Source organism: Agelaius tricolor, unplaced genomic scaffold (assembly GCF_023055355.1).
Source record: "Agelaius tricolor isolate 1412-34295 unplaced genomic scaffold, bAgeTri1.0.p SCAF_20, whole genome shotgun sequence".
Classification (NCBI taxonomy): Eukaryota; Metazoa; Chordata; class Aves; order Passeriformes; family Icteridae; genus Agelaius; species Agelaius tricolor.
In genome coordinates this window covers 4,246,346-4,261,926 of record NW_027269280.1, presented here as the reverse complement: position 1 = coordinate 4,261,926, position 15,581 = coordinate 4,246,346, and the positions used below count along the sequence as shown (strand labels likewise).

At 54.5% G+C, this 15,581-nt stretch overlaps 2 protein-coding genes across 5 annotated transcripts in view; one reads left to right on the top strand and one right to left on the bottom strand.

Moving 5' to 3' along the window:
- UBE3B (ubiquitin protein ligase E3B) overlaps nucleotides 1-1,691 on the bottom strand; it is a 21,655-nt gene extending 19,964 nt beyond the window's left edge. Inside the window, exons 1-3 of one of the 2 annotated variants that reach the window (XM_071445225.1) lie at nucleotides 1,554-1,691; nucleotides 823-905; nucleotides 225-419 (exon numbers count right to left, since the gene is read on the bottom strand). In XM_071445225.1, the coding sequence (XP_071301326.1) occupies nucleotides 225-385 (161 nt within the window). In that variant the 5' untranslated portion in view covers nucleotides 386-419; nucleotides 823-905; nucleotides 1,554-1,691. Of the gene's footprint in view, nucleotides 1-224; nucleotides 420-822; nucleotides 906-1,377; nucleotides 1,499-1,553 lie in introns of those variants that run through there. The other variant, XM_071445224.1, reaches the window with a different exon arrangement.
- On the top strand, nucleotides 888-15,520 carry KCTD10 (potassium channel tetramerization domain containing 10). 3 transcript variants are annotated; one of them, XM_071445229.1, is made up of 7 exons: nucleotides 888-1,016; nucleotides 4,213-4,426; nucleotides 9,322-9,491; nucleotides 9,968-10,054; nucleotides 10,644-10,696; nucleotides 11,390-11,585; nucleotides 12,201-15,520. In XM_071445229.1, exons 2-7 carry the CDS (start codon nucleotides 4,219-4,221, stop codon nucleotides 12,417-12,419), a joined length of 933 nt encoding a protein of 310 aa, XP_071301330.1. In that variant the 5' UTR covers nucleotides 888-1,016; nucleotides 4,213-4,218; the 3' UTR covers nucleotides 12,420-15,520. The 3 variants fall into 3 exon arrangements, with proteins under 3 accessions (XP_071301330.1, XP_071301329.1, XP_071301327.1); XM_071445228.1 differs by lacking the exon at nucleotides 888-1,016 and adding an exon at nucleotides 1,662-1,793; XM_071445226.1 differs by lacking the exon at nucleotides 888-1,016 and adding an exon at nucleotides 1,672-1,804.
- Nucleotides 15,521-15,581: the final 61 nt, after the last annotated feature.

Here is a 15,581-nt window from a genome sequence, read left to right as displayed (position 1 = left end):
GGGGAATGGACTCAAACTGACACAGCACAGGGTTAGATGGGATATTGGGAAGAAATCCTTCCCTGTGAGGGTGGAAGAAGCTGTGGCTGCCTCACCCCTGGAAATACTCAAGGCCAGGCTGAAGCAACCTGGGCCAGTGAAAAGCAGCGAGGGGTTTGGAATGAGATGAGCTTTAAGGACCCTTCCAAGCCAACCCATTGCATGATGCCATGAATCCCACACACCTGATGTCCCTCTGCAGGTGGCAGCGACACAGAAACCTCCTGACCAGGGCCTGGAGCTGCACTGCTGCTCTCTCCCTCTCCTTCAGCTCCCGCCGCTCCTCCCGCGCCTGCCGCGCCTTGTCCAGGAACTGCGCCCTGGAGGATTGGCTGGCACTGAACATGGCAAAGGGAGCAAAGGATCCTCACAGCAAACACCTGGAAAAACAGAGCAGAGTGGAAAAAACACCCATAGAAAGGCAGTTCTTGGCTCCCTGCAGGGGAGAATCCGACAGCAGAGGGAAAAGTGGGAATAAAAGAATCGCCAGTGACTGTCACGGGACTGCAGCAGGGACACAAAAACACTGGCAGGGAATCCTTCCAGCACAGCCCACAGCCTGCTGCAGGCTGGGAGGTTTTAAGTGGAAAAATAAACAAATCAGTGGTTTTGACACTGTGCTCCACCCTCTCCAGCCTCTGTTCTTTCCTTGGCAACAGATAAGAACAATTCCCCGGCCAGGGACAGGAGGCAAAGGGCACAAGGAACACTGATTTATTGCCGCTCACCAGATAAAACACCCAGGGCCAACCAGATCTTTATAAACAGCAACAAAGAACTCACCTGAGGGGTCACTTCTTCGAGGGAAGAGTGTGATGCTCATTCACACACGCACATGATCCCCATCCAGAGGCTTTGGGCAGCTCCTGCATGGACGAACACATTCCCTGCGGCTGATTTGGGGATTTAGACTTTCCCTCCACACTCCCGAGTCCTTTGGACCCGATTTATCCCTCCCTGCACCCGCAAGGAAGACGGTAAGTGGGAGGAGAAGCAGCACCGCGGCTCGGCGGCGGTCACCAGCACAGGCACCTGGAGGGGACGGATAATTCCGTCTGTGACAGCACGGAAGGACAAAGCGACCCCAAATCGCAGGGGTCGCCGGGGACCGGAGCAGGTGCCACCCCCGAACAGGACCCGAGAGCCACCCACAGCCTCGAGCTGGGCTGCAGCTCCTGGGACTCGCCCACGGCGCAGCCACCGAGCCCCCTCAGCCCCTGTGACAGCGCCCGCATCCCTCTCGCAGCTCCCGTTCGCATCCTCAGCATCCCCGGGCCAGGCTCGCCTCGCCGGGCCCCGCCGCTGCCGGCAGCCTCCCCGCAGCCCCCAGGCGCTCACCCTCGTCCCGGCGGACACCGGGCCGGGCGGGCCGGGCCGAGCGGCCCCGGAACCCCCCGGTCCGTCCCGGTTCCCCCGCCCAGGCCGCGGCCGCAGCCCCCTCCGCGCCCCCGTGTCCGCGCTCCCCGTCCGGCCGCCAACCCGCCCCGCCACTGCCGTTCCGCCGGCCCGCTCACCGGCTCGGCGCAGGGAGAACAGCCGGCCCTGCGTCGCGGTGATACCGGGAAGGTCGAACCAAGCCGGGCCGAACCAGGCCGGGCCAAGCCCGTGAGGCGGCAGCGCAGCGCGGCAGCGGCCAGGGGGGCCTGGCGGACCATCGGACGGGTTTGGGGGCGCACCCGGGCGGCGCCGGAAGCGAGGCGAGGGGCGGAAGTTCCCCCGCCCGGCGCTCCCGCTCGCTCGGTCCGAGGGGCTCGGTCCGTTCATGGTGAGGGGGAAAGGGCGGCGCGGGGCCCGGGGGACGCGCCTGCAGGGCCGGGATGGGCTCTGGTCCTCGCGGGGGAGGAGGGGCTGCAGGGCTGAGGGGCTGGTGGCGAACGGGGGAATGGGGAGGAGGGTGTGAGAGGCTGTGGGGCCTCGGTGGGGCAGGGGGAGCTGAGGGGGCTCCGGCCCTCGGGGGGGGTGGGGGTTAAGGGACTCTGGGCCGGGGGGCTCAGGGGGGTTTGGGCCATGGGAGGGGGCTGAGAGAGGCGGAGGGGCCGGGGGTTGCGGGTAGCGGTCCTGCCCGGGGGTGCGTGCGGGGGCCGCTGCGCTGGGGAGGGGTCGGGATGAGGATCTGGGGGTCGGGATGAGGATTTGGGGGTCCGGATGAGGATTTGGGGCTCCGGCCCCCAGAGCGATGCGGGTGTTGAGGAGCGGCAGCCCCCAGGGCCGGGCTGGGCCAGCCCCGAGGCTGGAGAGAGTGGCCCGGGGGGAGTCTGACCACCGGTCATTGTCCGGTTTGTGTGTGTCCCGTCCCCAGCGTGGTTTGGGGACGGCAGGGCTGCGATTTGGGGTCTCTCAGTGGTGGGATCGATCCCCTCTGGAACCCCGATCCCATTCCTGCCCAAGCTGGGGTGTTCCGGTACCGGAGGGAGCTGGAACGTGAGCTGAGGTTGCTGCCGGTGCATCCCGAAGATGATGGGATCATGTCTAGGCCATCCCTACCCCTCCTGCTCCCTCTCCTGTGCCGCACAGCTCCGGCTCTTTTGGGAGTTTCATGGCCGTGAAGCAAAAATCCTTCGGTTCGGCTCATCCCGGAGCCCTGTGAGCTGCAGGAGCAGGGATGGAGGGGGTTAATTATCCCACCCTGTCCCATCCTGAGGAAAGGAGGCTCCAAGTGATTAAGGATTTATCGGCTCTGGGGGCATTTGTGGAGCTGAGCCTCCTGTGCCAGTGTGACCTCGGTGACAGGGAGGTGACAGGAATGTGGCTGGAGGCTGCTCTGTCCGGCTGGATTTTGGTGCTCTGAGCAGCGTGGGAGGGCAGGGAAGAGCAGGAAAAGCTCCTGTGTGCTCTCCCTGTTTGCTCTGAGGGAAAAAGCCTTGAAAGCCTGCGGATATTCTGCATTTTAGCACTGGGGAATCTGTTGATTTCTGCATTTGAACTCGCAGGAATCATCTGCTCCACTTGTGTGTGTTGGGAATTGCCCAATTCCATCCCAGATTATTGATGGAGTAAGAGCTTTAAGCTGTGGAGTTGTGTAAGAAATGAAAGCAGTTGTTGTGGGAAAGCATTGGCTTTGCAGTGCAAAACCCAGCTCAGCATTCCCAGGGCTTTTCCCCGGGAAAAAAAAGGGGGCTGTGTCCACGAGTGTCCTTCAGTTCCTGAGAATGAAACATTTAAAACACTTGAGAACTTCACACAGAGAGCCAGGGGAGGAGCGGAGGTGTGAAACACCCGGTGGGAACGGGGGGGTGTCACACTGCAGGGTGGGAACTGTTCCTTTGGGCTGGGAGGTCCTTCCTTGAGCTGGGAACTGCACTCTTGAGCTGGGAGCTGCTCCTTTGAACTGGAAAGTCCTTCCTTGAGCTGGGAGCTGCTCCTTTGGGCTGGGAACTGCTCCCTTTGAGCCGGGAAGTCCTTCCTTGAGCTGGGAGCTGCTCCCTTGAGCTGGGAAGTTCTTCCTTCAACTGGGAGCTGCTCCCTTGAGCTGGGAAGTTCTTCCTTGAGCTGGGAGCTGCTCCTTTGAGCTGGGGAGTCCTTCCTTGAACTGGAAAGTCCTCCCTTGAGCTGGAAATTGCACTCTTGAAGTGGGACCTCCTTCCTTGAGCTGGGAACACTTTCCTTGAGCTGGGACCTGCTCCCTTGAGCTGGGAAGTCCTTCCTTGAACTGGAAATTGCACTGTTGAAGTGGGAGCTGCTCCCTTGAGCTGGGAACTCCTCCCTTGAGCTGGAAATTGCACTCTTGAGCTAGGACCTCCTTCCTTGAGCTGGAAATTTCTTCCTTGAACTGGAAAGTCCTTCCTTTGAGCTGGGAGCTGCTCCCTTGAGCTGGGGAGTCCTTCCTTGAGCTGGAAATTGCACTCTTGAAGTGGGACCTCCTTCCTTGAACTGGAAAGTCTTTTCTTGAGCTGGGAGCTGCTCCCTTGAGCTGGGAAATTGCACTCTTGAGCTTGGCAGTCTCTCCTTGAGCTTGGAGGACTTTCCTTGAGCTTGGAAGACTTTCCTTGAACTGGAAAGTCTTTCCTTGCGCTGGGAGCTGCTCCCTTGAGCTGGGAAGTCCTTCCTTGAGCTGGAAATTGCACTCTTGAAGTGGGACCTCCTTCCTTGAGCTGGGGGCTGCTTCCTTGAGCTGGGAATTGCACTCTTGAAGTGGGACCTCCTTCCCTGAGCTGGTGACCCCGTTCCTTGCAGGAAGAGATGTCGGGAGAGAGCGTGGTGAGCTCAGCAGTGCCGGCGGCCGCGACGCGCACGACGTCCTTCAAGGGGAGCAGCCCCAGCTCCAAGTACGTGAAGCTGAACGTGGGGGGGGCCCTGTACTACACCACCATGCAGACCCTGACCAAGCAGGACACCATGCTCAAGGCCATGTTCAGCGGGCGCATGGAGGTGCTCACGGACAGTGAAGGTAAGGATTGGGGTGTTCCTGGTGCCCTCCACGTCCCTCCTGGGCAGGGAAAGTCACAGGGGTCATGGGAAGGGCAGAGGAACTTCTGTTGGTAGGGTTGGAGGGGTGGAGGATGACTCCTGCAAGGGAGGGTTAGGATTGTTCAGCCTGGACAAAAGGCAGGTTTGGGGTGACCTAATTGTGGCTTTACAGTGCTCGAAGGAGCAACAAGAACCACAGAGAGAATATTTATAAGGCCCTGGAGTGGCAGGACAAGAGAATAGGTTTGGATTAGATATTGGGAGGCAATCTTTCCCTGTGAGGCCCTGGCACAGGGTGCCCAAAGCAGCTGGGGCTGCCCCTGGATCCCTGGAAGTGTCCCAGGCCAGGTTGGACAGGGCTTGGAGCAACCTGGGGGATAGTAGGAGGTGTCCCTGCCCATGGCAAGGAGTGGACTAAATAATCTTCAAGGACTAAATAATCTTCAATCTCCCAACCCAACCCATGCTGTTGTTCCATGATGCCATGATTATACAGCTGGGAAAAATGTGGAACAAAAGACAAGGATGACCTGAGTGGTTGCCTGAACAGCAGAAGGACACTAAGAAGTGCCAGAGCTCCTGTCAGGCCCAGGTGACAGCTGGAGCATCTTTTCCTTTCAGAATACTGACACTAAAGCTCTGAAGCCCATGGAGAAAGGTGGGGATGGTGATTAGGAATCTTTGAGTTGGGATTTGTGTGTCCTTTTGGAAGCTCAGGATGCCATTCCCTCTTATTGTCTCCTTGCTTATAAATAAAATATAAAACATGCTCTGAACATAGGTATAAATGAGTTAAAAGCTGATTTTTAAAAATGAAACAATTTTCTTGTGGGACTATTGACAGCTGATTTCCCTACAACAGAACCAGTTGCAGGATTTTCAAAAAAATTGGAATTTTATCTCCACATTCCCACATTGTAGGTGTGCCAGAGTTTAATTGGAAGCTCAGCTTTATTTTCACTCTGATGTTTTACCCATAACAATATTTAAGAACCTTTGTCTTTCACTGCAGCCTCTGCAAAGCTGATCCTGGAGATTGAAACACCTCCCTTGGGATTAGTTAATTATTATTAGAAAATTTTGTTTGAATTTGCTGAAAATAGAGGAAATATATTACAGGGTGGACTGAGTTTTGAGTGCTTTAAAACAGTCTGTTTAGAGGTTTATGATAAGCTTTCCTGAGATAAAATGAAGTGGATTTGAAGGGAAAAAATGTAAAAATAGAGCCTGATTAGCTGAATATTCCTGGTTTAGCCAGAAGTCTTTATATTTAAGCTGGGGAAAACAAAGCTGTGTTGTTCCAGGTGTAATTCCAGGCCAGGATAAAGCAGGAATGTGGATGCTGTGATTTGGATCAAAGGGTCTCTGGGATACTTATCCTGGATACAGACCATGGAGGTTGCATTGAAAAAGTCAGTCTGTGGGTCAAATTTTGGGAAAAAAGTCAAATGGGAATCCACATTGGGTCCAATTTTGGGAAAAAACTGTCAAATGGGAATCAACACCTTGACTGGGAGCACTGGAGCAGTGGAAATGTTGTGAACATTCTCCCTTTGCTAAACTTGGGCTGGATCTTCCTGTCCCTCCCTGACGCTGCTGTGCTGAATTTGATAATTCCAGACTTCCTGTGGTTGGAAATGGATTGGAAATTCCAAATTCATTTTGGAAACTCACCCTGGCATGATCCCAGTGTCCCGGGCAGGTACAGGAGGGTTGGGACATCCCATTCCCAGGGCTCAGAGGCTCTGGAAGTGCAGGTGCTGTTTGCACCCCAAATCTGAGGATAACTGGAGTTTCTCCCACTAAAATACCACGTTTGGGATGTAAAATCCCAAGTTTGTTTTGCTGTGACTCCCACAGTGTGTGTGTGGGATTGTTCCATGGAACCAGTTTGTGTTTTGAGAGGAATTTGATACTTCCTGTGTGTTGTAACACGGACACTCCCATTGCAGCAGTTCTTGCTTTATCTCCCCTTGCCTGGAAACTGGGACAATAGCACTGGGGCTGCTAAAGGAAACACTTTTTATCTGGAATTCTTCAAAATCCTCCTCATTGGTCACACCCTAAACCTGGCACCAAACAAAATGTTTCTTAGGAGAAGAAGCCAGGCCTGGGGAGCAACTGAAAGGAGTTGAGTTTAACCAGTCTGGAATTTGGGTCCTGCTTTGTGTCTGGGATTCAGATCCCAGCTCCTCCTCCCAGCTGAACAATTCCAACCTGCTGCTCCTCAGGCTGGAGGAGAACAGTCTGGGCTTCTCTGGCTGTGGGTGGTAGATGATTGTTTTCAGCTTAGAAATTATTGATGAACTGTAGCAAATCAGCATATTTGGAACATTTTCTTTGGATGGTAATGAGCAGGGAGAAGGATGTGAGTTTTCCAGGTGCATCCACCTGTTTCCAATTCTCTTTTTTCTCCTGACTCCCTGCTGCTGTCGATGGGGAAGCTGTTCCTGGTCCTGCTGCTGATAAGAGAGTGGAGCCTCAGGCAGTGTCCAGTGTCAGGCTCCTGTTTCACCTGCCAGGGCTTGCTTGGAAAATACCTGGGTTTAGCTGGAGTGTTTGGATCCTGTCCCTAAGAATTCCTATAAGACAAAGATGAAGTTCTAAAGATGATGTGTCCATGGACAAAGGCAGTGAGGGGAGGGGGCTCTGCCCCTCTGCCCAGGTGAGACCCCACCTGCAGAGCTGCCCCAGCACAGGGAGGAGCTGGAGCTGCTGGAGAGAGCCCAGAGGAGACACCAGGATGATCAGAGGGATGGAGCAGCTCTGCTGGGAGGAAAGGCTGGGATTGTTCAGCCTGGAGAAGGGAAGGAGCTGACAGAAATGAGGGAAGGGACTATTTGCAGGGCTTGGAGTGACAGGACAAGTGGGGATGGCTTCAAATTGCCAGAAGGCAGGAATAGATGGGATATTGGGAAGAAACCCACCCTGTGAGGATGGTGAGAGGTTGGGATGGAATTCCCAGGGAAGCTGGGGCTGCCCCATCCCTGGAAGTGTCCAAGGCCAGGGCTTGGAGCAGCCTGGGATAGTGGAAGGTGACTCTGCCCAAGGCAGGGGGTTGGAACTGGATAAACTTTTAAGTTCCCTTCCAACCCAAAGCATTCCATGATTCTATGTTCCATACAGCCCATGGATTCCATGCCCATGTTCCTAAATGGATCACAGGATGTTTTTGGAACACTGCAATTAAAAAAATGGCTCCAAAAGACTTCAGCCCACTTGTTGGCTCTGCTGTGGCCGAGTGGCACCGGGGTCACTTCCCTGTGACTCATCTCCTTTGGGCTGTTAGGGGGAAGCAGAAGGGTTTTTAAAAGCTCTTCTAGTGGTCACTCTGATTTTGCAATGCTACTGGAAGTGTTTTCTCATCCCCACATGAAAATGAGCAACTCTGCTTCAGTTTCACCATCTGTAAACATGAAGTTGCAGCAGATTTTTGCAGCCTACGAGGAGTCACAGAGGAGTTTGGGGATGGTAATTCTGCTCTCAGCTGGCCCTTTACCTTCCTGTGTGCTCCAGTGAGCTTGGGAAGAAGCTGCATTTGTGGATGTCCTGGTTTGTTACCATGGCTTGTGCTTCCTCTTTATCACAGAATCCCAGAATGGTTTGGGTAGGTAAAGACTTTAAAGCTCACCTTGTTCCACCCCTGCCATGGCAGAGACACCTTCCACTAAACCTCCCACTAAAATGGGATTTCTTGCTTTCCATAGTCTGCACTGCCAAATGGGCTTTTTTCTGCTCTAGTTGGATTAGCCATTAGTCTGGATCAGTCCTTTCTTCCATCATTTCTTTCTCTAGTTTGTTGTTCCAGCCTGTAAAATCACACTTGGAGCACACTTTGTGTTGTCTGTGGACAGCAGGAATGAGGGAGCTGGGAAGCCTGGAGTGAGCTGCTGCAGAGTGTCTCCTTTTCCCTCAGAAAGGGCCGTGTTCCCTCTCCAGACTGAACCAAATGTTCAGACTTTCCCTCGTAATTCCATTCATGCAGAGCACACAGGGGCTGCTTTAACCTACTTTCCTTATTTGTCCAAAATATGACTCCTTCCCCACAAGCGTTTCCTCATTGCATTCCTGAGCCTCAGCCCGTGAGAGTGGCCATCTGTTCATCAGGGAAACTCCAGCCTTGGCACTGCCTGACTCCTCCAGGGTCCAGCCTCATCCCAGCAGTGAGAGGTGAAGTGTGGATGCTGCACCCACAGCTTTGGTTGTAGCTCTTTTCTTCCCTGGAGAAGAGAAGGCTCCAGGGAGACCTTGGAGCACTTTGGTGCCTAAAGGAGAGCTGGAAGAGAGACTTTGGGCAAGGGCATGGAGGGACAAGACAAGGGGGAATGGCTTCCCACTGCCGGAGGCAGGGTTAGATGGGATATTGAGGAGAAATCCTTCCCTGTGAGAGTGCTGAGGCCCTGGCACAGGGTGCCCAGAGCAGCTGTGGCTGCCCCTGGATCCCTGGAAGTGTCCAAGGCCAGGTTGGATGGGGCTTGGAGCAGCCTGGGATGGTGGAAGGTGTCACTGCCCATGGGTTTAAGGTCGCTTCCCACCCAAACCATTCTGTGATTTCCATCAGCCTTGAACACCCCCAGTGCCTCTCTCTGGTCAGGGCAGGGTCAGGGGTTATTTTTACTCACCCTTCACAGACTCCTCAGTAGGAACACATGAATATATTCCCAGGGACTGGATGGGCTTTAAGTTCCCTTCCAACCCAAACCCTTCCATGATTCTCCTCCCGCCATGGTCCAGCTGTGCTGCACTCCCTGCTCGCATTCCCCATTCCATCCTCCCACTCCCAGTTCCATCATGTCCTTCACCACTTTGCTCTGCCAAGGCCTTTTGCCACATTGATCTCAGCTTGTCCTCACTGTGGCCTTCCTGTGTCCCCAGGCTGGATCCTGATCGACCGCTGTGGGAAGCACTTTGGGACAATCCTGAACTACCTGCGGGACGGGGCCGTGCCGCTCCCGGAGAGCCGCCGGGAGATCGAGGAGCTGCTGGCTGAGGCCAAGTACTACCTGGTGCAGGGGCTGGTGGATGAATGCCAGGCAGCCCTGCAGGTGGGCACGGGGCTCAGGGGCAGCTGAGGGTGGGCAGGATTTTCTCCTGGTCTTCATGTGGTGATTTTGGAGGCTTGGGATGGAAATGGGGGTAGTTCATGTTGTCATCTGCTGGAGTCTGGTCACATCTAGGAGAACCAGCTTCTTCCCAGAGCTGCTGGAGTCCTGTTGTGATCTTTGTTATGCTCTGAGGTTGCCATCTTGGGTTTGATGCCACTGTCACTGATGTCCTGTTTGAGAGAAGCCCCATTCCAGATCCTGCTGTTTAACTGGGCACAGAACATTCAGTGGTGGAGCACAGGAGTGAACACACCTCAGGTGCTCCCTGAAGAATGGTACCTGGCCAGCCACAGCTCCCCAGGGACACCACAGGGACAGAGTGGACACTGACCCCTCAGCAGAGATCATTCCCAGGAAATGTGGCTGTGCCCTGGGAGCTGCTGTCACTCAGCTGCTGTTTGGTTCTTCTCTCACAGAACAAGGACACCTACGAGCCCTTCTGCAAGGTCCCAGTGATCACCTCCTCCAAGGAGGAGCAGAAGCTGATTGCAACCTCCAACAAGGTGAGAGAGACTGAGGTGTGCCATGGAGAGAGCTGGGGGTGTCCAGCCTGGAGAGGAGAACCTTTTGGGAGACCTCAGAGCTCCTTCCAGTGCCTAAAGGGGCTCCAAGAGAACTGGAGTACTGGACAAGGGATGGAGTGACAGGATAAGGGGTGATGCCTTTAGGCTGAAGGAGGGCAGGGTTAGATGGAATTTTAGGAAAAAATTCTTCCCTGTGAGGGTGGTGAGGCCCTGGCTCAGGGTGCCCAGAGAAGCTGTGGCTGCCCCTGGATCCCTGGAAGTGTCCAAGGCCAGGCTGGACAGGGCTTGGAGCAACCTGGGATAGTGGGAGGTGTCCCTGCACATAGCAGGGAGTGCTGATAAGACAGAGGGAAGATAAGAATAGTGAGGAACCAGTCCCAGAAGGGGTCAGGAGGGATTGCAACCCCATTGCCAACCTGTGCATCACAGGTTTGCAGCAGCAGCAGTAATACCACTGAAATCCCCCTGGGAATTTGTCATTGCAGCTTCTCTGTGGGGCCTTGGGCTGAGCTGAGGTTCCAGCTCAGGCTGTGCTCCCTGGAACTCATCTGTGCTTTGTTTTTTACAGCCAGCAGTGAAGCTGCTCTATAACAGAAGCAACAACAAATATTCCTACACCAGGTAAATGACTTCAGCTGGAATTGTTGGAAGTTTTTCATAGACTAAAATCCACTATAAAAGTTTCCTTTTTCTTCCCCCAGACCCAATGACAGATTGGTGTTGGCAGGCACTCCATTTTTTCCCAATTAATTTCAAACTGAAGTCAGAAGGGAGTCTGCTGCCATCCATGGAAGGCTGAGCCTGTGCTATTTCTGTGCCAGAGGAGTTCCTCTAATCCTTAGGTGCAGCTGGCAGAGGCTCCTGGCCAAGTGCTGTCTGCGTTCCCATGGACTGCAGTGTGGTAGTTGAACACAGGGAGCTCAGTGAGTGGTGAAATCATCAAACTGGATTGATGATTGATGCCCTTGTCCTTTTTCCCTTATTCCCTTATAAGTTTCATGACATAACACTGCCCATCCAGGGTGCTGAGCTCAATGGTTTGAAGTGAAATAATAAGAATAAATTTCTTTGGTTTGCCCCATCCCTGGAAGTGTCCAAGGCCAGGTTGGATGGGGTTTGGAGCAGCCTGGGCTAGTAGAAGATGCCCCTGCCCATGTCACAGGGTGGCACTGGATGGGCTTGAAGGTCCCTCCAACCCAAACCATCCTGGGATTCTGTGACACAGGAATCTGAGACCTCAGAGCTGTCAGCACTCACTGCTCCCACTCTTTGCACGTGCTCTGTAAATTCCTGCTGCTGCCTCCATTCCCACAGCAACTCTGATGACAACATGCTGAAGAACATTGAGCTCTTTGACAAGCTGTCCCTGAGGTTCAACGGGAGGGTGCTCTTCATCAAGGATGTCATTGGGGACGAGATCTGCTGCTGGTCCTTCTACGGGCAGGGCCGCAAGATCGCCGAGGTCTGCTGCACCTCCATCGTTTATGCCACCGAGAAGAAGCAGACCAAGGTACAGGAAAACTGGGAATGCTCCAGCCTGGCACCCTGGCAGCTGAACAGGCTGGCACTTTGTCATTGTTCAGCACCTCTGGAGGGTAATCAGTGCATTGAGAGTGGGGCAGCAGCTGGAGCTCACCCTGGGGGTACAGCAGGAGCTGCCTGCACTGGGCAGTTGGGATATTCCATAAAGCCCTGTGGTACTCCATAGCACATCATGACATCCATAATGTTCAGTCCAGCTCTATCTTCAGACAAACTGGTGCATTTAGCTACATTTGGGTTTGGGAGTTGCAAGTAGATGACCTAGGGATGAAACTGATTTTTAAGGTCCCTCCCAACCCAAACCATTCCCTGGCTCTACACCCCCATGTAAGGAAGGATCCAGCAATGGCATACCTTCCCTGTATTCTTCCCTTTCCCAGGAGAGATCTGCCTGGTTCTGGTAAAAACCCAACTTGTTGTTGGACTCAAAAGCTGGAAGCAGAAAATGGAATAGGAAGGATTGTGCCTGAAAGGGTTTCTGTGGCTGGGGTGCAGTCAGGGAGCTGCAACAGTGGGTGTCAGGAACCCAAACCGAGGTAACCTGGCCCCTGCAGTCAGCGCCCTTCTCTCCCCTCCCTGCCAGGTGGAGTTCCCAGAAGCCCGAATTTACGAGGAGACCCTGAACATTCTCCTGTACGAATCCCAGGACGGGAGGGGGCCGGACAATGCCCTCCTGGAAGCCACGGGAGGGGCTGCAGGGCGCTCCCACCACCTGGAGGAGGACGAGGAGCGGGAGCGCATCGAGCGCGTGCGGAGGATCCACATCAAGCGCCCCGACGACAGGGCCCACCTGCACCAGTGAGCCAGCCTGGGGACCCCCTCAGCTCTGGGGAAGGGGCTGCCCTGCAGCAGGACCAGGCAGTGCAACTCCTGTCCAGCACAGTCTGTAAATTGGGATTTGTAACAAACTCTAGGTTATTTGGGGTATTTAAACACGGTAGTTGTAGGGCGAGGATCCGTGAGGTGACTGGGCAGCCTGGAAGGGCCTGTTGAGCAGCTGGAGAAATGCCCAGAATTTTTAGCACTCTTGTCTGTTGCTGTTTTGTGCTGGAGAGGAGGAGGACTGGCTTCCTGTGACTTTGGTAATGATCCTGCACTTTAAAACCAAAACAACAAACAAAAGGTCAGCCAGCCACCCTCCTTCCCTCCAGGCACTCCCTGACCCTCCTGGGCTGGAGGGAAAGGCAGGAACCTGGACCCAGGGTTGCTGCAGAGCTCCCTGGCTCCTGGGAGAGAGCTTGGGAGTGCCTTGGGTGACTCCCCAAAGAACAAATGGCACAGGCTGATGAGATTCCTGGAGTCTGGGGGCAGAGGATTCCCTCAGAGCAGTGGGAGGGAGCAGGGGCTGCTCCCTCAGGTTCCCCACAGCTCTCAGGATCTGCTCCTCCAAGGGTTCAGTGGGGCTTCTGCAGCACTGAGCTGGGAACACCCATCCCTGTTTTATCCCTCCAGTTCAAGGTTAAAATTCCTCCCAAACGAGGAGAATCAGGAGCAAACTGTCCACGGTTGCTTTCCCTAGGAGTGGTGTTGGTACTGGTCAGTGCTTAGAGCTTCTGCCTGAGCCTGGATCTCAGCTGGGGGGTTGGTTTCCAGCAGCTCCCAGGTACCAGGAGTCACAGCAGGTTCAATCCCCCCATTTTGGGGGTGCTGGTGGGGGGCAGCAGCCCTGGTTCCCTTCTGGAGCTGATCCAGGAGCATTGCCCTGCTCTGAGTGAGGGGAAACAGAAGCAGGCAGTGACCCAGAGGCAGATATTCCCTGTTTGACTTCACCCTGAGGCCGTTCCAAACCCTCCCAGCCTTGGCAGCTGTGTGTGGAAGGGCAGAGCATGGAGAAGGCCACTGCACTGTGGTTTTCTACAAGTGCTTTTCTCTTTCAATGAATATTTTATCTACCTCCTTGTCTCCTGTTGCCTGTTGTGGAGTCAAGTGACAGCAGTGGTGGGAGGTGGGCTGTCATTCCATAGGGCTGAGCAGAGCCACAGCTGTGACAGTTCAGGTCACCAGTCCTGGGAGGGAGAGAAACCTGAGGTAGGAAGTGTTAAATTTGCACTGCAGCAGCACCCACGGGTGACACCAGAGCCCTCTGCCCTGGGCTAGAGTTTCTTTTGACCCTTTTTGTGGAATATTTAGCACTGGCTTTAACAGCCACACTCCTCTGGAGCAGCAGCTCTGTGTTCCTGCTCCTGGCTCAGGGCTGCTGAGGACATGGGAACAGTGTGAAACCAAAGGTGCTGCAGCAGCACCAGCCACGTTCTTCTGTTCCACAGAGCTCGTTGGTAGAGGCTGAAACACACCAGGAAGTGGCTGTACAGTTTTGGATCATCAAGTAAAGCTCAAAGATTTTCAATTTAATCTGAGGCCATCTTTCTAGTAACCAAAGACTTCTCCACATTGCAGGCAGCTGCTGGCTGTGGCAGGTGGGGGTGTTATACCTGCCTCCTCTCCTCTCTCTCCTGCAGCTGCTGATTGTTCACTGAGAGCTCCACAGTCTCCTGGGGGTTCAGCAGCTTCAGCTCTGTCCTGACACCTCAGGACTTCCAGTTTGAGTTGTGCTTAAACCTGTTTGCAGCACCCTCTAGGGCTGGAGCAGTGCAGAGGGGGAAGGAGCCAGTGCCTCTCCCCTCAGGGCTGGGGTAAGCTGAGGGTGAGGCAGGGAAGGCCTGGGTTGCTGTTTCTCCAGCACTGTGTACTTTGGCACTTACTGGTCATTACTGGGCTGTCACTGGGCTTCTTAGCATCTGGAGCAGCCCTTGGGGGTGGAGGCTGTGTCCCAGCAGAGGGGGACCAGGGCCCAGCCCCAGTCCTGCAGCAAACCCTGCTCACTCCAGCTGGGAGCTGCTCTCCAGCTCATCCCCGGCTGTGCTGACCCCTGCAGACCCCAGACCCAATCCAGTCCTGTGGGGCAGAGCAGCTTCAGCCCCAGGAGGTGACACCAGTACTAAGCACCTGACAGGTCACAGCTACGTGATTAACGTCTCTGTAAATAGATCCTTAACTGGCTTCAGGCTTTTCCCTTTCAGGATATGCAAACTAAGTTCTTAAAAACCAGGGGAGGGCTGTTTTTAATCTTTGTACAGCGCTTTGTAGAGCTGTTGGTTTAGCAAAGTCACTCCAGGAGAGTAAAAGTTTCCATTTCAGTTTTGTTACTTCGTTTGTGGGCAGACTGTGTCTTAACTCACTCCTGAGCTCACCCTCGGGGTGCTGGAGTGGTGCAGCCAAGCTGTGCTGTCCTGGGGCCTGTCCTTTACCTGCTGTCCCTGTCCTTGCTCTGGCCACACCCTGCTCATGCCCTTGCACAAATGCTCTCAGCCCTGAGCCTCGTTACTCTAAATGGTTTTACTCTGAGCTCTCAGGTGCAGCTGGGGCTCAGGGCAGGTGGCCTGGGCACAAGCAGCTCTTCAGATTATCCTTCCCTGCCTCCCAGTGCCAGGGAGAGCAGAGCTGGCTGCTTCCATCCCCCAGCACCAGCAGTGCCAGCACGGCCCAGGGGAGCTGAGCAAAGTCCCCCTGGGGAAGGGATTTTGTCCCCTCCCAGCTCCTGACACGGGTGGGGCTGCACAAGGAGGGGACAGGGACCAGCCCTGGTGCCCCTTTCCCCCCTCTCTCCCTGTAGCAGCTGCTCCTGCACTTCCCCAAGGCAGGTTTGGACCCCCTGAGCAGCACCTGGGCAAGGCTCCAAGCTCCCATCCTACCTTAGAGCAAAGCATAGGTAGAACCTTTCAGTCTTAATGGAATTGTTTCATGGACAACAGCAAATTCCTGTTCTGTACAATCATTCCCACCTGTCCAGACTTCTGCACAGAACAAGCTTCAGCTGGATTTCAGTGTATGGTTGATGTTTGCAATATGTACTTTTGGTTTTTTTTAATATAACACAATAAATTAGAAGATATTTCATATTTACATGCGTGTCACTTTATTACTTGCTTGGAGCTCCATGGCCTCATGGGCTGTGTGGCTGGAG

What these genes read in the sequence shown, in the direction of transcription:
- KCTD10 (XM_071445226.1), top strand. An exon ending in GGTGCTCACGGACAGTGAAG is followed by an intron (nt 4,427 to 9,321) that starts GTAAGGATTGGG and finishes CTGTGTCCCCAG; the next exon opens with GCTGGATCCTGATCGACCGC. An exon ending in AACAAATATTCCTACACCAG is followed by an intron (nt 10,697 to 11,389) that starts GTAAATGACTTC and finishes CCATTCCCACAG; the next exon opens with CAACTCTGATGACAACATGC.